General features: G+C 42.2%; 1 protein-coding gene across 6 annotated transcripts in view; it reads left to right on the plus strand.

The window, feature by feature from the left end:
• TMTC4 (transmembrane O-mannosyltransferase targeting cadherins 4) overlaps nucleotides 1-22,067 on the plus strand; it is a 71,108-nt gene extending 49,041 nt beyond the window's left edge. For all 6 annotated transcript variants that reach the window (XM_030922132.1, XM_030922130.1, XM_030922131.1 and 3 more), the window contains 4 exons: nucleotides 11,837-11,951; nucleotides 13,671-13,783; nucleotides 19,547-19,616; nucleotides 20,828-22,067. In XM_030922132.1, the coding sequence (XP_030777992.1) occupies nucleotides 11,837-11,951; nucleotides 13,671-13,783; nucleotides 19,547-19,616; nucleotides 20,828-20,976 (447 nt within the window). In that variant the 3' untranslated portion in view covers nucleotides 20,977-22,067. The remainder of the gene's footprint in view (nucleotides 1-11,836; nucleotides 11,952-13,670; nucleotides 13,784-19,546; nucleotides 19,617-20,827) is intronic.
• The last annotated feature ends 2,551 nt before the right edge of the window (nucleotides 22,068-24,618 follow it).

Genomic DNA, 24,618 nt, shown 5'->3' on the forward strand with positions numbered 1-24,618 from the left:
AATAAACTAAAATGTTAAAAATCCCATCCGCCCTGCAAAACAGTGCTCCAACAGGTAACTTCCTGATAAACATCAGTTTCTCTGTTTTTAAAACAAAAATTGAATAAGAACAGAGATTAAAGAAACAAATCCGTAGTATGATTTCTGAGCTCCCTTGTTCTCCTTCTTCAAGGGAGCAGAGCTCTTCATCTGCAGGGAGCATTTCTCCCAAAAAAGGCAGCTTTGGAGGGCATGGGATTTACTTGAAAGGGCTTTGACGTTATTTGGTGGAAATAAAAAATAATGTGTTCTCTAGTAGCTTATATTTTTGGTTATTGACAGGATGTTTGTGAAGATCTGATTGCTCTTGATTTTCTTGACAAAAATAAAATGAGACACACACATAGCAAAATTCTTAAAACACGAATGGTTGTATTCTCCCTATAATCAACCATTTAATTTGGTTTCAAGAAACCAGATACATATGTTCTTAATATATTTAGATGTATTTGATAAAAATTGCTAATTTAAAAAATTTTTATTCATTTTAACCAAACTGGAATACATCCATAGTGATGTGACTTTCACAGAAGTTTATATGTAGATTTCCAGATTTTACCCAGCTTAGCCTTACAGGTAGGAAAGCATCCTCGTGTTCTAAAGAGATACCTGCTTACCCTCATTTTAAAGGCCTGAAGCTTCTTGGTTTTGTTTGGTTTTTTTTGGTTTTGTTTTGTTTTGTTTTTTGAGACAGAGTTTCACTTTAAAGAGTTCTTATGTTGTCAAAACTGGTAGTTCCCTTGGCTGCTTGTCGCGGGCATGATGGCTTTCAAGGATACTTCATGGAGCTGGAGCGCTTGGCTGCGCAGGCCCTGAGAGCCGGCTATCCCAATGGCACGGCCGCGGTGCGTGCCATAGCTTCTGGAGGTGGTGTTTTTTGTTGTTGTTTTTTGTTTTTTTTTTTGAGACAGAGTCTTGCTCTGTCGCCCAGGCTGGAGTGCAGTGGCGCTATCTCAGCTCACTGCAAGCTCTGCCTCCTGGGTTCACGCCATTCTCCTGCCTCAGCCTCCTGAGTAGCTGGGACTACAGGCGCCCACCACCACTCCCGGCTAATTTTTTGTATTTTTAGTAGAGACAGGGTTTTACCGTGTTTGCCAGGATGGTCTCAATCTCTTGACCTCATGATCCGCCCACCTCGGCCTCCCAAAGTGCTGGGATTACAGGTGTGAGCCACCACACCCATCCTGGAGGTGGTGTTTCTACTGATAACAAGTAGATGACTGGTTAGAGATGGAGGTCATGATGACCACAAGGAAGGGACTGGACCCATACAATGTACTACCCCCCAAGACAGCTCTAGGCACCAAGGAAGACCCTAATTTCGCCCCCTCCTTCACCAACAAGAGAATAGTGGGTGCATCTATGAAGAGGACAACAGTGCTGTCATCTGGTTTTGGCTGCACAAAGGCAAGACCCAGCAATGCCCCAGCTGTGGAACCCATTACAAGCTGGTGCGTTGAGCGCCTGCACCAAGTTACTCAAAATGTGCTGTAAAGTTTCATCTTTCCAGTAAAGACTAGCTGTTGCATTGGCTCCTTCTCCCTCTGTAAAAAAAAAAAAAAAAAAAAAAAAAAAAAAACCCAACTAGTAGTTTCCAAAATTGACATGCATCCAGACTGTCCCACCCCATCTCACATTTAGGGAATCAAAGGCTCTACAGAGAATCTGTATTTTTAAAGTAACAATAATAAACTGGGCACAGTGGCTTACACCTGTAATCCTGGCACTTTGGGAGGCCAAGGCGGGCAGATCACTTGAGATCAGTTCAAGACCAGCCTGGCCAACATGGCAAAACCACATCTCTATTAAAAATACAAAAAATAGCCAGACCTGGTGGTGCATGTCTGTAATCCCAGCTACTTGGGAGACTGAGACAGGAGAATCACTTGAACCTGGGAGGCAGAGGTTGCAGTGAGACGAGATTGCAGCACTGCACTCCAGCCTGGGCAACAGAGCTAGATTCTGCCTCAAAAAAATTAAGTAAAATATCAATAATGAATCACCCAGGTGATTCCAATACCCTGTCGTTGGCCCTGCACCTGGGAAGCAGCTCTGTCTGAACTTAGATGACAGGGTAATCACGTTAGAGAGAAGCCATGGTTTGTGGGGAACAATCCTAGAAAACATTGACTGCTTGACATTTATTGGAAAACCAGGCTTTGCTTTTTACCATAATGTGAATGTCTTTGGTCTTACTGTCTTTGTTTCTGGACTTGGTAGCCATGATTTTGTGAGTTGTGGAGATAGAATCTTACGAATGGAGAAAACACGATGGCAGGAACGTCTGGCTACCTAATGGTAAAATGTGACCTTTCCCCCTCTGCAGAAGTCCCTTTATGTGGACGAGTAATGCTTGTGTTAGAAATATTAAAGGAAAGTGGTTGCATGTATTAGTCCGTTTTCGTAATGCTGATAAAGATATTCCCGACACTGGGTAATTTATAAAGAAACAAAGGTTTAATGGACTCACAGTTCCACGTGGCTGGGGAGGCCTCACAATCAGGGCGGAAGGTGAAAGGTACAACTTACATGGCAGCAGGCAAGAGAGAATAAGAGCCAAGCAAAAAAGAGTTTTCCCCTGATAAAACCATCAGATCTCATGAGACTTAGTCACTACCACAAAAACAGTATGGGGGAAACCGCCCCCGTGATTTAGTTATTTTTCACCAGGTCCCTCCCACAACACATGGGAATGATGGGAGCCACAATTCAAGATGAGATTTGGGTGGGGATACAGCCAAACCGTATCATTGCATTTTTATTACTCAAAAAATGCAAAACGTGTTTCAGTTATGATATGCCATAGGAAGATACGTCCTCTATGTGCTGACTCCAGTGTGGAAAGGAGGAATTATTTCTTTCTGGGGACAGAGGCAAGGGTGGCAGGAATGTGGCTGAACCCATGGAATGGCATGATGCTTGAACAAGGAAGATTAATGGCAAGATACTCCTTTGTCTCACGTTAACTTTCTCCAGAACCACTGACCTTGCGTGCATTTTTGTTCTTTTACATTTTAAAAGTCTGTGCTTTATGACCTAGTTACCTGCTTTGATGTTGAAACCGCTTTCTCTGTGAGACCTGAAGATTCCAGGAGAGCTGAAACTATTATAATGATCGGCTGTTTGTTCCCAGAGGGAAGGGGAGGCTGTGAAACCTCAACATAATGTTATGAGTGGTGACTTCAAAATTCAATCACATACAAAGCAGGGGCGATCGTCACAAAGTTAGTGAAGTGAGAATAGGGGTGGGGTGGAGGATGGGAACACATGAGATCTTACCTGAATTCATGCATTTGGGTGGTTATGAATATATGGGTGTAGGGATTACCGTTTCTGTTCACTATCTGTTAAACTAGTAGTCAAGTGACTAAATATGAGACTTGATATTCATATGAATTCTTCTTTCGTCCCTTTTTTTTCCTTTTCTGGAGGTTGCTCTTCTGTTACTTTATTGCTCACAAAGTGAGTGGGTCTGCCCACAGCCTCCCAGGTTATCCTCTAGGCTCTACAGCTTAGTCTTCTCCCCTCTCCTAGTAGCTGCCCATCACTGCAATTCCTTGGGATTTGGAAAATAGAGGATTTATAATAAATGCTCCTTCTGTAAGAGTGATGTCCAAAGGGAAGAATGTAGAATATAAAGTACCAGCTTTCATCATGTGCTGTAGTCCTTGGGATTCATTACACTTTAAATTGGAAGATCATCTGTAGCATTGAACAGATTGAGACCTTGTACTGCTTTTTGTTTATATTGTTTACTAATTACGCTACCGTGAAATGGTCTTCCTGTGTTCCCTTCCGCCAACTGTTCCTGCTTATTTCAGGCTTTTGCTCTCCATTGTGGTTTAATGATCCAGCTTTTTCCTGTTTGACAGCTTAAAAGCATTAAGAGCTTAATCTTTAACAACTCGACCAACCCGTTTATATATTGGCAAATAAGAACTTAATAACTTAAGAGGGTTTTTTTTTTAATTGTTGGTGTTTTAAGAAATCACTCTCTAGTAACAGGAGACAGAGATTTGTTTTGATTTCTAGACCCGAATATGGAAAGAATATAAGGAAGTTCTCTTGTGGAATAGGAAATCAGGAAGAGCGCGATTACTGGGACATGTTACTAATCTTAGAAAGTTTAGTGGCTAGAGGGATTACCGAAGACAATGCATGATGAAAGCACTGGATGTGTTCAAGAAAACAGAAACCATTCTAAGTGTTTTAGATAGAGAAGACTTAATATAGGGAATTGGTTAGACTATCATTGGAAGGCTGATTGAGCAAAAATGGGATAGTAACATGAACTCAGAGGTTAAAGGGAATCCTATAGGTTTGGGAACAGACAGGAGAAAGTAGCACTACCAGGATTTAAGAAATCACAAGAGGTTCCAATCTATGGAGTTACCACAGCCTCAAGAGCTGTGATCATGGGAGACAGACCACTGCTTCCACCCTGGGACGGTGGAGGAGGGGATGTAGTCACTTCAGAGACACTGCCAGGGGAAGGAAGGAGACAGTGAGAGTGGGAGGAAAGGACTGCTCCCCTCTCCCCACCACCCAGCACCTGTTGACAGAAAGGAACCAAAGGGTGAAGAAACCTGGGAAATGTAGTTGCAGACTCCCAGCCCCTGCTTCTCAGAGCAGAGTACAGAACGGTGGGCGAAGGACTGCTGGGTAACTGATGTTACCCGTCTACTTCCTGGATGAACAGTTTTGGTTAAATCACCACTTTTCTCTGCCTCCCTGAAAGTTTGTTCCCTTTGTGTAGATGCTATAAGATGAGTAGAGTTTGAGACAAAATGAAACCAAATTTTATCTCATTCAGTCTATTCTTCAATAAATAGCAATAATAATTGTTGTAGTAACCGTAAAGTAGTAAAGAATTTTGTCATGTTGGATAAATGAAGTTATGTTGGTTGTTTTGGGTGTGTTCAAATGCCACCATGGATTTTGTCCAAGTGACTCAAATGCATATTACGGTGGAGTGAATTGATCTGAGGAATCACTGGAACATCAAATAGAGATAATTGTGTTAGAATAATTAAGCATCCCAAATTATTTTAATTTTTTGAACTTTTCCTATCATTTCCTCATTAAAGGGGTAAAAATATTGTAACTTGAGTTTCTGAGTCTCATGGGAAATTCCGACAACATCTTCAGCAAATGGATGTTCATAAGTATTTCCATAATTCCATTAAAGCTTTCTTTTTCTTGCATAATATGCTATCTATTTGCTGTGTAGCACAGGACAAGTCAAAATGGTTTTGTCATCTAAAAAAAAGACAGACTTGCCAGTAAGTAAGGAAACAAGTCTTAAACTCTGACAAATTGTGATCATTTGTACTTTTTGCAGAGTTAAAGGGATCAAGTACACTCAAATAGAATGTGCATTTGAACTGAGATAAGAGGGCAACAGGGTCACCTGGTAAAAAAAAAATCCCTCTCTCTCTCTCTGTGCTTTTATTAACTATGCAAATTGAGAGCTAGCCATTTTATATTCTGTTACCAATGTTAACATTGCCTCTCAAAAGAAGCAACAAAAATCTGGAAGCATTCCCCTTGAGAAATGGAACCAGGCAAGGATGCCCACTGTCACCACTCTTACTCAACATGGTATTGGAAGTCCCAGCCAAAGCAATCGGGCAAGAAAAATAAATAAAAGGCATGTAAATAGGAAAAGAAGAAGTCAAGCTATCTATCTTCATGGACCATGTGATTCTACACCTAGAAAACCCTGCAGACTTTGCCACAAGGCTCCTGGAACTCATAAACAACTTCAGTAAAGTTTCAGGATACAAAGTCGGTGTACAAAAGTAAGAAACATATCTATATACTGATAACATTCAAGCTGAGAGCCAAATCAAGAATGCAATCCCATTTACAATAGCCATAAAAAGGGTAAAATACCTGGGAATTCAGCTAATCAAAGAGGTGAAGGATCTCTACAAGGAGAACTACAAAACACTGCTGAAAGAAATCAGAGGTGACACAAACAAATGGAAAAACATTTCATGACCATGGATTGGAAGAATCAATATTGTTAAAATGGCCATACTGCCCAAAGCAATCTACAGATTCAACACTGTTCCTATCAAACTCCCAATGTCATTTTTCACAGAATTAGAAAAAAGCTATTCTTAAATTCATATTGAACCAAAAAAGAACCTGAACAGCCAAAGCAATCTTCAGCATAAAGAACAAAGCCAGAGGCATCACATTACCTGACTTCAAACTGTGCTATAAGGCTACAGTAACCAAAACAGTATGGTATTGGTGCAAAAACAGACACACAGATGAGAGGAACAGAATACAGAACCCAGAAATAAAGCCACACACCTACAGCCATGTGGTCTTCAACCAATATTTTTTTTAAAAAAAGCAATGGGGCGAGCGCTTCCTAGTCAATCATGCTGGGATAGCTGGCTAGCCATACACAAAAGAGTGAAACTGGACCCCTACCTTTCACAATACAGAAAAATTAACTCAAGATAGATTAAAAATTTAAATATAAAACCTCAAACTACAAGAATCCTAGAAGAGGCTGTGCTCAGTGGCTCACAGCTGTAATCCTAGCACTTTGGGAGCCAGAGTAGGTGAATGGCTTGAGCCCAGGAGTTTGAAACCATCCTGGGCAACATGGCAAAACTTCATCTCTACAAAAAATCCAAAAAAATTATCTTGGCATGGTGGTATGTGCCTGTAGTCCCATCTACCTGGGAGACTGAGGTGGGAGGATCACTTGATCCCAGGAGGTCAAGGCCGTAGTGAGCCACTAGTTGCACCACATCACACCACCGCACTCCCGCCTGGATGACAGAATAAGACCCTGTCTTTAAAAAAAAAAAAAAAAAAAAAATCCTGGAAGAAAACTAGGAAACAGTATTCTAGACAACAGCCTTGGGAAAAAAATTGGTGACTAAGTCCTCAAAAACAATTGCAACAAAAACGAAAATTGACCTAATTAAACCAAAGGGTTTCTGCACAGCAGTGGCAACTATCAAGAGAGTAAACAGATGACCTACAGAGTGGGAAAAAATATTCATAAACTATGCATCCAATATCGAGATTTGTAAGTAACAAATCAACAAGCACAAAACAACCCCATTAAAAAGTGGGCAAAAGGCATGAACAGACACTTCTCAAAAGAAGACATACAAGCAGCCAACAAACATGAGAAAATGCTTATCATCACTAATCATTAGAAAAATGCAAATCAAAACCACAATTGAGATACCATCTCACACCAGTCAGAATGGCTATTATCAAAAAGTGAAAAAACAACAGTCACTGGCAAGGCTGTGGGAGAAAAAGGAATGCTTGGACACTGTATATAAATTAGTTCAGCCATTGTGAAAAGCAGTTTAGAGATTTCTCAAAGAACTTAGAACTGCCATTCGACCCAGTAATCTCATGATTGGTTATATGCCCAAAAGAAATCATTCCACCAAAAAGACACACGCAACTGGGTGCGGTGGCTCACGCTTATAATCTCAGCACTTTGGGAGCCTGAGGCAGGTGAATCACGAAGTCAGGAGTTCAAGACCAGCCTAGCCAAGATGGTGAAAGCCCATCTCTACTGAAAATACAAAAATTAGCTGGGCATGGTGGCGGGTGCCTGTAATCCCAGCTACTTGGGAGGCTGAGACAGAGAATTGCTTGAACCAGGGAGGTGGAGGTTGCAGTGAGCCAAGATCGTGCCATTGCACTCCAGCCTGGGTGACAGAGCAAGACTGTATCTCAAAAAAAAAAACCAAAAACATGCATTCATATATGTTCATCACAACGCTATTCACAATAGCAAAGACACAGAATCAACCTAGGTGCCCATCCACTATAGACTGGAAAAAGAAAATGTGGTACATATACACCATGGAATACGACACAGCCATACAAAAAAAATCATGTCCTTTGCAGCAACATGGATGCCACTGGAGGCCACTATTCTGAGGAAATAAATGCAGGAACAGAAAACCAAATGCCGCATGTTCCCATAAGTGAGCACTAATACATAAAGATGGCAACCACAGACACTTGAGACTACTAGAGTGGGGAGGCGGGGAGGCAAACAAGGGTTGAAACACTAACTGTTGGGTACTGTGCTCACTACCTGGATGACAGGATCATTCATATTCCAAACCTCAGCATCACACAATTTTTTTTTAATTTGAATTATTTTATTATTTTAATGTTAAACCCTCTTCATACAGTAATTGATATTATTTATAAATTTTCTGTTTATGCCTCTCATTCAATTTTCTTATAAGGCATTTCACATTTTCTAATTGACTTGCATGTGATCTTCATATATTGAGGACATTAACCTTGTATGTGTTGTTTTCTAATTATTTTCACTGTCTGCCATTTTTCTTTTAGAATTATTTGTTGTTTTTTTAGAGTTGTCTATTCAAATTCAAAAATTGTTTTAATTTTTCTTACATGGTTTCTGCCTTAGATGTCATACTGAGAAAGTCCTTCCATAGTCCCCAAATTACATAAATATTCACCCATATTTCATGGTTTAGTGTATGTATATACACACACTCACACAAATATGTAGATATATCTTCATAAATGGTATGAAACTACTGTGTTTGTGGTAGCATTATCTTTGCTAAAGTTATGCATCAGAGTTATGCTTGGTTTGAAAATAGACTTTGTGTCTATTTTTGAAGAGTTTGCTTTCTGGTAATATAATTAAGAAAATATGAAAATTTGCAGATCCTTGAAGATTTAAAACCAATCAAGCATAAGATCATTTGAAACATTATTTTTCAGGCAATTCCCTTAAACTTGTTTTTTCCCAACTTCCTTCATGGTTATTGGGCTATCTCATTTTTTCTGTTCTGAAATCCCTTATAACAATTTATATTTTTGTAGAAAATTGCCCATTTCATCTTAACAATCAAATTATTTCCATAAGGTTTTGCATACCTTTATTTTTATGTATTTAAAAAACATGTTTTTGGTGGCTGGCAAGATGGCCAAATAGGAACAGCTCTGGTCTGCAGCTCCCAGCGAGATCAATGCAGAAGGCAGCTGATTTTTGCATTTCCAACTGAGGTACCTGGTTCATCTCACTGGGAATGGTTAGACAGGGGGTGCAGCCCATGGAGGGCGAGTCGAAGCAGGGTGGGGTGTCACCTCACCCAGGAAGCACGTGGGGTCAGGGAACTCCCTCCCCTAGCCAAGGGAAGCCATAAGGGACTGTGCCGTTCTTCCCCAGATACTACGCTTTTCCCATGGTCTTCACAACTCTCAGACCAGGAGATTCCCTCGGGTGCCTACACCACCGGGGCCCTGGGTTTCAAGCACAAAACTGGGCGACCATTTGGGCAGACACCGAGCTAGCTCTAGGAGTTTCTTTTTTTCTTTTTTTTCTTTTCCATATTCCAGTGGAGCCTGGAACACCAGGGAGACAGAACTGTTCACTCCCCTGGAAAGGGGGCTGAAGCCAGGGTGCCAACTGGTCTAGCTCAGTGGATCCCACCCCTACAGAACCCAGCAAGCTAAGAGCCATTGTCTTGAAATTCTCACTGCCAGCACAGCAGTCTGAAGTCCACCTGGGACACTTGAGCTTGCTGTGGGGAGGGGTGTCTGCTATTACTGAGGCTTGAGTAGGTGGCTTTCCCCTGACAGCGTAAACAAAGTCACAGTGAAGTTCGAACTGGGCAGAGCCCACTTCAGCTCAGCAAATCCACTGTAGCCAGGCTGCCTTTCTAGATTCCTCCTCTCTGGGCAGGGTATCTCTGAAAGAAAGGCAGCAGCCCCAGTCGGGGGCTTGTAGATAAAACTCCCACCTTCCTGGGACAGAGTGCCTAAGGCAAGGGGTGGGTGTGGGTGCAGCTTCAGCAGACATAAACGTTCCTGCCTGAGGGAGAGCAGCGGATGTCACACCACAGCGTTCAAGCTCTGCTAAGGGACCGACCACCTCCTCAAGTGGGTCCCTGACCCCCATGCCTCCTGATGAGGAGACACCTAGCAGCAGGGGTCAACAGAGAGCTCATACAAGAGAGTTTTGGCTGGCATCTGATGGGTGCCCCTCTGGGACGAAGTTTCCAGGGGAAGAAACAGGTGGCAATCTTTGCTGTTCGGCAGTCTCTGCTGGTGATACCTAGGCAAACAGCGTCTGGAGTGGACCTCCAGCAAACTCCAGCAGACCAGCAGTGTGACCTTGAACACATTTTTTAACCTCCCTGAGCCTCAGTTTTCTCACCTGCCACCCAGGGCCCTTCACAGTCTTTTCCATTTTTTCTTCCCTTTTGAAATAGTTTGAGACATAATTTATGTCAAGCAGGTGATGAGAGCTACTGCTTCACTTCAGTCTACCTACCCTTCATCAAAACATTTTATCTGGGGATCGCGAGGGTCCCTGGCTTCTTTCTTGAAGTCAGTGAGACCAAGAACCCACCAATTCCGGACACTATTTTTTTTTTGAAACGGAGTCTCGCTCTATGGCTGCGGGAGTCTCACTCTAGCATCACACAATTTACCCATGCAGCAAACCTGCACGTGTACATTCTGAATCTAAAATAAAAGTTGAAGGCCGAGCGTGGTGGCTCATGCCTGTAATCCCAGCACTGTGGGAGGCCAAGGTAGGCCAGGAATTTGAGACCAGCCTGGGCAACATTGTGAAACCCCATCTCTACTGAAAATACAAAAATCAGCCAGGCGTGGTGACACATGTCTGTGATCCCAGCTGCTCAGGAGGCTGAGGCACGAGAATTGTTCAAACTTGGGAGGCAGAGGTTGCAGTGAGCCAAGATCATGCCACTGCACTCCAGCCTGGGCGACAGAGCAAGACTCTGTTTCTAAACACATACATACATACATAGGCCTGGCGCTGTAGCTCCTGCCTGTAATCTCAGCACTTTGGGAGGCTGAAGCTGGCGGATCACAAGGTCAGGAGTTCAAGACCAGTCTGGTCGACATAGTGAAACCCCATCTCTACTCAAAATAGAAAAAAATTGCCGGGCATGGTGGTGTGCACCTGTAATCCCAGCTACTCGGAAAGCTGAGGCAGGAGAATCATGTGAATTCGGGAGGTGGAGGTTGCAGTGAGCCGAGGTCACACCATTGCACTCTAGCCTGGGCAACAGTGCGAGACTCTATCTCAAAAATAATAATAAAAGTTGAAATTATAAAAAATAAGAAAGCAACAGGTATTTTTCTCCTTCCTAAATGAGGCAAACTCGAAAGTGCCAAGAGGTTTTGCCTTAGCATAGGAGACTTTTCCAAGGAGTTTGCAAAGTATGTCTGATATGCTCCTGTTTTTGTATTTACGTTAGACACAGGCAGGAAGAGGCCCCGAGACCACCCTTCAGAAGGTGAATTGGACACATAGCTTTTGATCATGAGAAATATTTTGTTTACTATTCTAAGTAATACTTTATCAACAATGAACTTATGAAGTCTTTAGTGAAAAAGACTAATGAGGCTTGCTTCAGTATTTCAGCAGTCTGAAATATGATTTGATTCCTAAAATCACTAAATAACAGGAAATGGGACATTACAGGTTTGGACCTTGTTCTTATTCCTGCTTTACCATTTCTAGTCTATAACTTTGGGAAAGTTCATTTCCTTGTGTCTTAGTTGCTTCATCTGTAAAATGGGGATAACAATAGTATTTACTTCATTGGTATTGTTTTGAGGATTCAGTGAGTTGATACGAAAAACTAGAAGCTACATAAATTAAAGTTAGGTTGGTTTTTTATTTTTGTTTGTTGGGCTTTTTCTTTTTTTTTCCATAATGTCTTGGAACGAGGAAGCAGGAAACTTGGAATACTAATTGTTTGGTGTGTTTTATTTTCAGTATGCAGATCTCAATCGCCACGTGGATGCCTTGAACGCGTGGAGAAATGCCACCGTGCTGAAACCAGAGCACAGCCTAGCCTGGAACAACATGATTATACTCCTCGACAATACAGGTACAGAGATGTGGATGGAACAAATCTCAGGAAATGGCTCCACAGAAAAGTGCCACTGAAGACTTACGAAATAGAGATTATTGTGCTTTTTTTCCTCCTGAGTTTTAAAAAAAAATATGAAGTTAAATATTTTCTATTACAAAAATGTCTATTATTCTAGAAAATGGAATTTCTAGGCTGGGCACGGTTGCTCAAACCTGTAATCCCAGCATTTTGGGAGGCTGAGGCAGGCAGATCACCTGAGGTTGGGAGTTCGAGACCAGCCTGACCACCATGGAGAAACCCCATCTCTACTAAAAATATAAAATTAGCTGGGTATGGTGGCACATGCCTGTAATCCCAGCTATTCGGGAGGCTGAGGCAGGAGAATTGCTTGAACCCGGGAGGTGGAGGTTGCAGTGAGCCAAGATAGCGCCATTGCACTCCAGCCTGGGCAACAAGAGCAAAACTCCATCTCAAGAAAAAAAAAAAAAAAAAGAGAAGAAAGAAAATGGAATTTCTTTAGACATACTGGAATGTGAATTCTGGGAAAGTCACACTTCATCTAGAACTGGTGTTGAATTATGGGGGAGAGGTATGACAGTATCTTGTTTCTTCTGAAGCCTGTTATCTGCCATTGGCCATCATTTAGGGCGCTGGGAGCACCCAGAAGTGAGCAAGAATGGCCTTGGGGCTAATGACATGGATAGTGCTAGGTCCATGCCCCAAGTTAAGGGACTTCACTCAAACGAGCCCCCTCAGTCTACACTCAGAGCCATGGATTCTTACTTTTTATATGATGCTAATTGACTTGAAGATCTGGTTTCCTATCCCCAAGCAGACCAGATTCAATTGATTTAGGAGTTACTCTGCCGCCTTCACTTTAAAACTCCAAACGTCTTTTAAGAAATGATGGTGTTAGGAACAGAAAGGCAAATACCACATGCTCTCACGCATGGAGGATCTGAAAAAATGGACCTTGTGGAGCTAGAGAGCAGAACAGTAGTTACTAGGGTCTGGGAAGGGGGCAGGGACAAAGATAGGTTGGTTAATGGGTACAAACACAGATAGAAGGAGTCAGTTCTAGTGTTCCATTGCACAGTAGGGTGACTGTAGTTAACACTTTATGATATATTTCAAAAAAGCTAGAGGATTTGAAATGTTCCTAATGTAAAGAAATGATCAATATTTGAGGTGATGGTTGTCTTAAATACCCTGATTTGATCACTACACATTGTATGCATGTATCAAAATATCACATGCACCCCATCAATATGTAGTTATGTGTCAATAAAAATATGTTAATGATGGTGATAATTTGATCATCTGCATGGTATAGAGCAGATACATGCTTGTTTCTAGGGAAAATACAGAATGTATACTTCAGTGTGATAAATTCTCAGTTATGAAAGTGTTACTGTCATCCTCTTATTTTGCAGATTTGTTTGGGTATAACTGGTATCTGAGGAAAAATTAAAACTAGGTTTCAGATGGTTTTACAGAAGTTAATCAAAAGCTGTTTATATGTTGTGTCAGAAATGTGCTGAATTGCAGTGGCTTTGCCACTCATAAGGTCGTGTGTGTATTTGTATGTGGGTGTGTATTACATGATCTACACAGATTTTCTTCAGTAGTTTATTCATAATTGTCATGTGCTGTGCACATAAAGCCTGTTAGTTAGAGGCTAAAATGCGAGTACAACATTAACATGTCTTTTATTTTTCCATGTTTTACTCCCAGGTAATTTAGCCCAAGCTGAAGCAGTTGGAAGAGAGGCACTGGAATTAATACCTAATGATCACTCTCTCATGTTCTCGTTGGCAAACGTGCTGGGGAAATCCCAGAAATACAAGGTGCGTAAACCGCAGGCTGTGAGTTCCTGCAGTTAATGCCAGCATCTGACAGAAGCCGTAAGTGTTACTTCTGCCCAGTTAAATTAGGAATCAGGCCAAAACAGTGGCAGCGGTGCACCAATGTGGCTTGGCCAGTTTGTTTCCTGGACAAGTTGCTTCAAAGACAGCAGTGTGGGGGCCAAACCCAGTGTCCTTTCTCATCAGAATTAACCACCGTTGTTCACACGTGGAGAGAGGAAGAGAAGCCCAAGGAAGGGGCAGGAGCAAACAGGGAACTGTTAAATGATTGGCCTCAGAGGCCGGGCAGGCTGGTGCGAGAGGAGGACTCGGGGCAGCCACAGTGCATCCCCGGAGGTGCCCCGGTCCTGCCCTGGCACAATGGGGTTTGACTCTGTCACTTGCACATGGGCTGGAGCTCTAGGTTTTATCTGCAGGTTCCACCTTCTGCACAAAAGAATAAGCGACCCATGGAGGATGCATGACTGGTTCTTGCTGCTTCCAGGTTTTTCTTTATCTGAGTTATATAGGCCACCAGCAAGGCCCAGAGTTTTCTGACAAACAAAAAACCACAAGATACTAAATCTTTGCTCCAGTTGGCAGCCAGGGTGGAGCAGGAATAGGCTGTGCATAACTCCCTGTGTGTTGAAGGGGACTGGTTGTAAACTTTAATTTGGTCTATCAGAATCACTGAGGGAGCTTGTTAAAGCAGAGATGCCCAGATTCTCCCTACAAGGGATTGGCTTTGTGGATTAGGTCAGGTCAGGGAATATACATTTTTACCTAGCATCCTGGGTGTTGAACACAGATATCACAGAAGTAGTGCCTTAGTCGTTTCTTAAGAGAAATACTTTATTTCAGAATCAGGGGCTATATCTTATTTTGATCACTCAGCCTATGTATAAGACCTAAAGGCAGCAACTAGCTAACATCGGTCCAGTGTTATTCACTTCTCTTTTTCTGTTTAATACATGTCATTATTAGTATAATTTTCTATAACAATGGTAAGATAATTTCGTGCATTTCTCTAGTTTTATAATGTTGGGGAGTTGAATAGCTTCATTATACATTTTTAAAATTTCTAGGTTTTGCTCCAGAAATAGCTTTTTGAAGAGGGTTTAGTTTTATTTTTTATGAATCTACTTGTATAGCAACGGAAGGAGGTGAGATTTACAGGTTTCCCTTCTAATGACCTTTCCAGCCATCTGTCAGCCTGGGAGAGGTCCCAAGTCTCAGTTCTCCTCCAGTGACCCAGCTATAGCGAGTCTTCTTGAAGACTCGGCTTATATAATCGTATTGATTTTTCTATCATCACACAGTCTGTAAACTGCTGGAATTTCTATTAAGGGGACAGAACCCAGAGTTCGTTTGGCTTCCAGTTCACGTTGTTCTTCCCCCAACCCCCAAATAAACTAGAAAATACTCTGTAAAGCAGAATGAAGAAATCAGCTTCCTCTTTCTCTACACATTTTGCATTTTAATTATCAAGGCCAAGGCTCTGGGCCTAACGTAAGGAAACAGAAGGTGAAATCTGACACACAGAACTCACGATGAGACCTTCAGGAGCTACCAAGTGGGGGGAACATGATGTGACTTCCTGAGCCCTGGCATCAGCCACCAAGCAAGCATTCCATGTATTTTTTTAATTAAGGGTTTGAATTTTAAACAACTGTTTAGGTTTTCCGCTTGTAATGCAAAAATGATACCGGTTGCTAATGGTCAGCTGCATCCCTGGCACTGCTTGTTTCAGGATGGAGTGAAGGGGTCTGTTTCCTTGCAAAGCCCTGGGCGGAATGTTCCAGAGAAGAGGGGATATGGTGGTGAGTTGCAGGGCTGGGTGAACAGACCCTTCAGCCCAGCTATGTTGATGGCAGGGCAGGTGTCTGCTGCCCGACAACTCACTTTTTACCCAGGCACGTGTGTTTTATTTATCATGCACTTGGTAAATCTCCTCAGAGAGCCTGGAGGCTTCTTGAGGTTGGAGTCAAGACTTCAGTCCCGGTTCTGTATCTCCATTGCTGTCAGGTAGTTACAAAGCACCCAGTCAAGTAATTGTAAAATGATCGCATGCATCTCTCATTTGACCCTGAAATGTTCAGGCTTCCAGAACCTATTTTGAGGTGTTGATGGGCAGAGGGAGTGTTCTCGTTATATCTGCATGGCTCTAAGCACCTTTGTATCCTATCTAAGCAGCCCTTTTTAAAACCTAACAGCAGTCGGCCTCTCTGGGCCTCAGTTTGTTCATGTATAAAATGGAGATAGTGATCTGCCCAATCTCTTGACAAGGTGATACAAAAAAATGCACAACATAATTTGCAACTATCAAATGGTAAATGTGTATATGCATATATATATGTGTGTGTGTGTGTGTATGTATAGTGAGCATTCAATCATTCAGTGGATCTCTAGGGATCATTAAATGTATTAAAACAGGCGCCTGTAGTCCCAGCTACTCAGGAGGCTGAGGCAGGAGAATAGTGTGAACCTGGGAGGAGGAGTTTGCAGTGAGCGGAGATCGTACCACTGTACTCCAACCTGGGCGACAGAGTGAGACTCCATCTCAAAAAATATATATATATATTAAAATTTATGTTACTTCTTGCCATTTAATTTCCAATTTCAAGCTAATGTGGTAAAGCAAAAATAGAAAAGTAATGTTTTTCAGTGCTTAAATCATTGCTTCTTGTACTGATTTCTTTTTCTGTAGTGCTAATTCCAATGGCCCTGTAGCTTACCTGCAGGTTATGTTGATAAAGTCAGTTTCCTAAGCTCCAGACATTTATGTCACACCTTTATGATTTTTTTTTTTTTTTTTTTTGCCGCATCTAGATGTTACCTTATTTACTTGACATTTTTATTTAAATAGATTTTTAACATGAATATATTTAAAGGAGAAACAACACATCATTACTATAAATATAGGGTAACTGAAAGTTAAATAATCATACTAAATCCCAGCTAGATGCTATTGCTGGCCAAGGTTCTGAGCTCTCTTAGCTTCAAGGAGAGATTGGCAGGTGTGTTAGAGGGTGGGGCCCACACACCACCACCAAGCGCAGACTTCAGCCCGATGCAATCAGAAGGAAGGAGGGAGAATAGAGAAGAACCCTCTTCCTGTGTGAGTCAGTTTCAACTTCACATCAGATCACCCATGTTACCCTTCCTGTTCTAGCGGAGGCACAGTGGCCCCTGTGCTCCAGAGTATTCTTGGGTGGCTGCTGTGGCTGAAATGACCTCCACCCACCCAGGCTTCCTCGCCTAGACATAGAGACTAGCGCTTGTTCCTACCTAGAGACACAATTTGCAAGACTTTCTCAAGCCCTACGCCTTTGTTAATTACATTTTGTCTAATATGCTTCAGAAAATAATACATTATTTTTCCCCTTTCTGTTGGGAAAAAAATATCCCAACTCTAAATGTGAGATTATTGGTTCATTGGCATAAATCGGCTCATTGCCTGGGTCTTTACACATCCAGAGACCTCCACAGAAGATCAATTTATAAACAGCTCACTGCTTTCCTGAATGAGGCCATTAGAAGCCCTGATTTAATAGATGAACATTTCATGGGCTTTGAATACTCACAGATGCTGCGTTCTAAAGAGGCCCATCCAACCCCACTCCCAGGCCCAGGTACAGGCCCAGGGGCTGCCCCCATGACTTGGATAGAGGCGGACCGGCCCACCCGCACCTCCTCTCAAACCAGCCCTTCCTCCGGACACCCCTTCTTTTGTCCACATGCCGTCATGTTTCTGTTGCCCTGGCTTGGAAATCTTGACTCTTTTTTCCTTCCTTGTCCCCCTGGCCCAGTGCTCTCTGCCTGTTCTTCCTCATCCCTGTTCCTTCACACCGGCCTCCTCCTCACCCTGCAGAGTTTGGGCCCAGCCCTGCTGAGAGCAGTAGCCCTCTAACAAGGTGTCAGATCTGAGCCCTTCCCTGTCTTCAGCACCACTGTGTCCCCCAAACTGCTGACTCCTCAATGTCCTGAAAGATGTTCGTCCTCACAGGCATCTGCGAACTTAGCTGAATAAATAAATGAATTTAGCAACACTAGAAAACTCCTAACTTTTTATCCCTAAGCCATTTCTCTCCAGTTAACACTATTTCATTTACAGGTAGGGAAGCATTTTTAAGTAGATTTGGTTCCCTGACCGTCCTATGTCTCAAGTTTTAGGTTTTAAATGGAAATGTTTGAAAATCCTCAGAAACAGCCCAGCAACTCAGAAACCCCTGCAAAGCTACACAACCCATTGACTTTTTTTCTGCAGCCTTCCTGATATGGCCAGAGTCTTAACCCTCTTGGAAGGAGTTTCAACCCCTGAAACTTGGAATGTAGACACTGACTTTGAACTGACATCCCATATGTTATCCTGATGTCTTTCTTAAGTCCCTCTTGGATGACATTTCTAAAATATAAATATTTCTCTGCCAGCTCTGTCCAAAAGGTCGTGGTTTTGAAGATAGTTCCCCCACATTCCCAGCCAATTTATCAGGGGTACCACAGGCCGTAACAGGGCAAGGGAACTGGTAGTCTTGCACATTATAAAATGCACAGTCCCAGATGTGGGAAGCCCACCTGGAAAAATTCATGTATGACCCAGGTAGAAGGCACTAAAACTATCCCCACACCAACAGATTTGGTTGGTTAAGCTCAGTGTGTGATACTGATGTTTTTTGTTTTTAAGACAGTGTCTTGCTCTCTTGCCCAGGCTGGAGTGCAGTGGTGCACTCTCGGCTTACTGCAACCTCCACCTCTTGGGTTGGAGCAATTCTCCTGCCTCAGCCTCCCGAGTAGCTGGGATTACAGGCACGCACCACCACACCCGGCTAATTTTTGTATTTTTGGTGGAGACCGGTTTTCACCATGTTGGCCAGGCTGGTCTCAAACTCCTGACTTCAAGTGATCTGCCTACCTTGGCCTCCTAAAGTGTTGGAATTACAGGCAGGAGCCACCATGCCCAGCATGTGATACTGATTAAAGCATGCTGCCCTTAAGGAATGTGAAGGTGGATGGAGTGAACAGCACCCCCGGGGCACATGTCAGTAAAAACAGGTTAGGCGTCTTTATTTCTCAGCATTATGGTAGAAGGGGCATCCAGCCAGCAGTTTTCAGCAGTGATCAGGGTAGGAAGACACTTTGCCCTGCCTCTTAGTGGCCAGGTTGGAAGTGAGTATGACTTGGAAGAAATGCAAGGTTGTACAAGAATCACTTCACACCCATCAGGGGCATTTGGTCATGGTCATGTCCAGTACTGTGACAATGTAGTTGACAGGTGGCCATTCCTTCCTCTTTTCTGCTCATTCTTTCCAGATGGATGAGGCTGCTTCTAGGCTGCCCAGAGTGTTGTAGGTTCTTGGGGGAGAGGAAATGGTCCTCAACTCCTACCCTGGGAGCTCTGGAAATGGCATTGGCGTGGGCGTGCTCCACGGCTCAGCCCTCTCCTGTTCCCTGGACCTCCTGTCTTCACGCACCCTGACCTGGGCGACTTGCATAACATGGCGGAAGTCCAACCACTGCAGGGAGGCAGGTGGTGGCACTCACGAACATGTTCATCCCCTCTCTGCGGCCACCGCTCCCTCCCGCTGCCCCTTGTCAGCCTCTCTTTGGCAGAGCGTGGCCCCTCTGGGCCTTCTGAGTGTTTCTAGAGGAATGCAGTGATACAAAAGGAGGTGGTTAAAAGTTTGAAAACCATAGGTGATAAAACTGGGAACTGCTTTTGCTTCGCATACAATAAATATCTTCCTTTTTATATTTCTCATTTTTTAGGAATCTGAAGCTTTATTCCTCAAGGCAATTAAAGCAAATCCAAATGCTGCAAGTTACCATGGTAATTTGGGTAAGAAAAATGTTCAACTTGAATCATGTTGAAATTCTGTAACTTTAATGAAGTGGGTGCATGTCTATAAAATTAATGTTGGGAGAGTAGTTTTTTTAAAGCTAACCTGGCTTTACAATGTGATTCTGTTATTACATTAAAGATAGCAAAGTGATAGCCACACTTACAAATCTTAATTGCATGACCAGAACAGCCCTAAAGTTGCCTACTCTGTTTATCACCTTCTCATGATGAAACTCAGATTGTCCACCTTTGTGTTAAGCTGAGAAGGGTGAGATCCGATCAAGAGAATCAGGCTGTGGTTACAAAGAGTTATCCCAGTAAATGAATCGTATGTTCTTTGGAAGCTAGCCATTGAACTTACCTCCTTTTCCTTCCTTCTTACAGAGTAGACCTTCCCCTTCCAACCTGGTCTTCTGCTTTCTTATATCCTCTTATGCCTTGGCTAAAATGCATTTATAATCATTTATTCCCTAGAATTCATTTCTTGCACCCTTTTATGTCTCTATGGTTAAGATGTTTAGAGCATAGCATGTTGATGTTTAGAATGCCCACAGAAATGTTTTTGGACCAAAGCTGTTCTCTACCAACTCTGAAGCTTCTCTTCACAAAAGCCAACAAGCATCCACAGGTGCTCTTCTGCCCATATAGAAAGTTAGTTTTACTAACAAAATCACTGTCATGATCAGAGGCTAATCATCCTAATGACTAGGTTTATTGTAACTATCATTTTAATATCAGAGGCCTTATTTCCAAATGGCCCCAAACAAGCTTTTACTTCCCCAAACGGTGTGGGGAAATATCTATTTAAAATAAACAGCTGAACTTCTGCATAGTCAAGACTCTAGACAGTGCCTAGCATCCATCACCCCCACCTCCCATACCCAGCCTTGCTTCCTGGAACTTTCATGGCAGCACTGAGACATTGCATGTACTCTTCTTTTTACTTCTTTATGTAATAATGTTACCGTAGGCAGATGTATCCTGTCTAGTGCTGTGAAGAGCCCTAGGAGTAACTGGCAGTAAATGGATAATCATCAGGGAGTGTGATTACAATAAATAAAGTTTTCAGTACAAACAATATTGTTTCATACAATTAACTTTTGAAAGCTGTTTGCATAGGATGTGTAATATTTCTTTGTCCAAGAGGGTAGGAATTCAGCACGTTACTCAGAAGCATTCCCAGTGAAATTTATCTCCTGCTATTTCAGCTGTGCTTTATCATCGCTGGGGACATCTAGACTTGGCCAAGAAACACTATGAAATCTCCTTGCAGCTTGACCCCACGGCATCAGGAACTAAGGAGAACTATGGTCTGCTAAGAAGAAAGCTAGAACTAATGCAAAAGAAAGATGTCTGATCCTTTTTCCTTCATGCTTTGAGTTTGAGTGTGTGTGTGCATGAGGCATATCATTAATAGTATGTGGTTACATTTAACCATTTAAAAGTCTTAGACATGTTATTTTATTGATTTTTTTCTATGAAAACAAAGACATGCAAAAAGATTATAGCACCAGCAATACACTCTTGAATGCTTGATATGATTTTTCATTGAAATTGTATTTTTTCAGACAACTCAAATGTAATTCTAAAATTCCAAAATTGTCTTTTTTAATTAAACAGAAAAAGAGAAAAAATTATCTTGAGCAACTTTTAGTAGAATTGAACTTTCATTTGGGATCTGAGCCTTGTCGTGTATGGACTAGCACTATTAAACTTCAATTATGACCAAGAAAGGATAGACTGACCCCTACAATTTGTATAAATATTAAATGTATCTGTATATTAGCATTTTTATTTAATGACAAGATTCTTGTTTTTTTATCTCTTTTTTTAAAACAATATACTGTGAACTTTGTAAGGAAATATTTATTTGTATTTTTATGTCTTGAATAGGGAATGAGGAATGGAATGGAATGAGGAATGGAAATCGAATGAGGAATGGAAATTGTAACATGTAGTATATCCATATCTATATGCTTTTCCCCATAGGAAGAAATTGACTTCTGCAGTAGTTTTTGGATGCTCTGACTTGTGCAATTTCAATACATAGGAGGTTATGTAATGTAATATTTTACATAAAACAATTACTATTAGTTGAAAGTTCAGGCCATGCTTTAGGCAAAAGCAGGCAGCCTCACATCTTTATTTTTGTTACATCCAAGGTGAAGAGGGCAACACATCTGTGTAAGTTGCTTTTTAGTGTTTTTAACTGAAAAGCCGTTTTCCATTTTGCTTAATGAAACTACAGACATTATCCAGAAAATGCAAAATTTTCTCTCAAATGGAGCCACATTCGGGGAATTTGTGGTATTTTTAAGAATTGAGTTGTTCGTGCTGTTATTTGATCCAAACAATGTTTTGTTTTGTTCTTCTCTGTATGCTGTTGACCTAATGATGTATGCAATCTCTGTAATTTCATATGCAGTAAAATTATTACACAAACTAGCATGAAAATGTCAAATTGCTTTCTTAATCGATGATTTTCAAGTAGTGAACTTTATATCCTCCTTTACCTTAGAATGAAATCAAAGTGACCATATCATCTTTCATGTGGCTTCTATTTGACGTGGGGACCATTTCATAGAATTGCACTACAGCGTTTTCCAAGTTCAGAGAACAGAGCGAATAGATCCACACTGAGAGGAATTTGATTCTCTGGACTCACTTTTTGGGGGCAGATCTGTGTAGTGTTTAAGTCAGTAATTGTAAGTTCTGGTGGTTGAAATATATCAAGAAATAAAGTGCTGTGTGTAAAATATTTCTTTTTTTTTTTTTTTTTTTTTTTTTTGAGATGGAGTCTTACTCTGTCTCCCAGGCTGGAGTGCAGTGGTACCATCTCAGCTCACTGCAGCCTCCGCCTCCCAGGTTCAAGCAATTCTCCTGCCTTAGCTTCCCGAGTAGCTGGGATTACAGGCGTGCAACAACACACCTGGCTAATTTTTGTATTTTTAGTAGAGATAGGGTTTCACCATGTTTGGCCAGGCAGGTCTCGAACTCATGACCTCAAGTGATCCATCCACCTCATCGTCCCAAAGTGCTGGGATTACAGGCATGAGCCACCACACCTGGCCTTCAAATATTTCTTAAATGGTCCCAAAACAACAGTAATAATTTACAGCTCTCTTTCTTTAGTGCCTAAGACCATCTTCCTCTTATTTATGTTCCTATAGTGCTTCACTTGTCCTACAATAGATGCACTACATGCTTTGTTGATTTTTTTTAAAGCAAACTTCTTTTTTTGAAACAGTACTTGTCTATTGAGAGTAATCAAAAAATGATGTTTCTTACAAGAGCCCCTTCAGGATCCTCTTTTTTTTCCCTACCGATTCTAAAACGAGTGCCAAATCAAGTTGTGCAAATCTGGACCCCTGCCTACTGACAAATTCCCTTAGCTTTCACTGCTTCAGCTTCCAGCATTTCCATCATAGCTGTTTTCTTTCCAGAGAACACAGTAATTAATTTGATTGATATTTCAGGAAGTCTTTGAACTGTGCAGATTTTGGAAGCATACCACACTGGCTCCCTTTTCTTCTTCCATCTTCAGGCAGCCACCCTCTTTGTTTCTCGGGTTTCCTTTCCAATGAGACTGAAGTGGAAGGCCGCCTCGCAGTTCTTCTCTTATTTAGAGTCTTTTACTATTTTAATGTTTTTATTGCTAATGACAGTTGGGAGGCAGGTGTCAAAACAAACATGGGGAAGTCAGAAGTTTGAGAAATCTCTTCATCCTTCTCTTCCTCAATAGCAAACATCAGCAAACCTGGAAAGAGGCTTGGAGCTGGGTGTTGGTTTGTTGGGTGGTTTAACATATGTAGCACATGTGAAAATGCAGCACTTCTTCCCTGTTCTTGTTTGGATTTTTAAAAATTTAAACGCAGGCTTACATTTGTTTCTCTCCCAAGTTCATCCTGTCAGGCGTAGCCTACAGGCCTTGACAGGGCCCCTTGAGGTTCTCATCCTGTCACATTGCTTACAGATGTTCTTTCTCTTTTTTTTTTTTTTTTTTTTTTGAGACAGGGTCTCACTCTGTCACCCAGGCTGGAGTGCAGTGGTGCAGTCTTGGCTCACTGCAACCTCTGCCTCCGGGTTCAAGTGATTCTCCCACCTCAGCCTCCTGAGTAGCTGGGACTACAGGCACGCACCACCATGCCTGGATAATTTTTATATTTTTTGTAGAGACGGGGTTTTGCCACGTTGCCCAGGCTGGTCTTGAACTCCTGGGCTCAAGTGACCCACCTGCCCTGGTCTCACGAAGTGCTGGGATTACAGGCGTGAGCCACTGTGCCCGGCCATTCTTCACAGTTTATTTCAAATGACTGAAAAAACATCGGAACAGAAGACTGAGCCCCCCACCAAAGCACTGGACATCTATGTCCATATTCACACCCAACCTGCCTGGGCTTTGGGGTGAGAAAACCCAGACTTGGACCTTGGTGTCTCCCCCTGCAGTATCATAGGTAAGGCACTGAGCATTGCTCAGGCCCCAGTTCCTGATCTGTACAGTGGGGATAAGATCCCTCATAGACATAACTTAGAGGGCCCAGTAGAATCTCCATAAGTGATAGGCTGGACTTTTGAAAGAGGAGCTCTTTTGGGAGTACACAGATCTGGCCTCAGATACCTTTATTCCCCATTCACTCAACACATACTAAGGGCTATGTACCACATACTTTCTTAGGCTGTCTGAATAGTAAAGTGGGTGGAAGAGGACACCAGTGGACGGTCCAGTGAGAGAAAACAATGATCAAAGAGTCACATGAATAGTAGCTGTGGAGGGAGGCCTGCTCTAACCTGGAGAGTCAGGAAAGGGTGCCCTGGGAAGGTGGCTTCTGGATGGAGATTGATAGGCAGAGAAGAGGAAGGTCACTCCAGGCTGGCTGTTCTCAACCAGGGAATTTCTTGCCCTTGGGGGCAGGGAGGCCTGGGGATATTTTTGATTGTTAAAACTGATTGGAAAGTGGTGGGGGAGAGAGAGGCTGCTGCTGTACATGGAATATGCACA

The sequence above is a fragment of the Rhinopithecus roxellana genome, chromosome 18 (assembly GCF_007565055.1).
Source record: "Rhinopithecus roxellana isolate Shanxi Qingling chromosome 18, ASM756505v1, whole genome shotgun sequence".
NCBI classification, from domain to species: Eukaryota; Metazoa; Chordata; class Mammalia; order Primates; family Cercopithecidae; genus Rhinopithecus; species Rhinopithecus roxellana.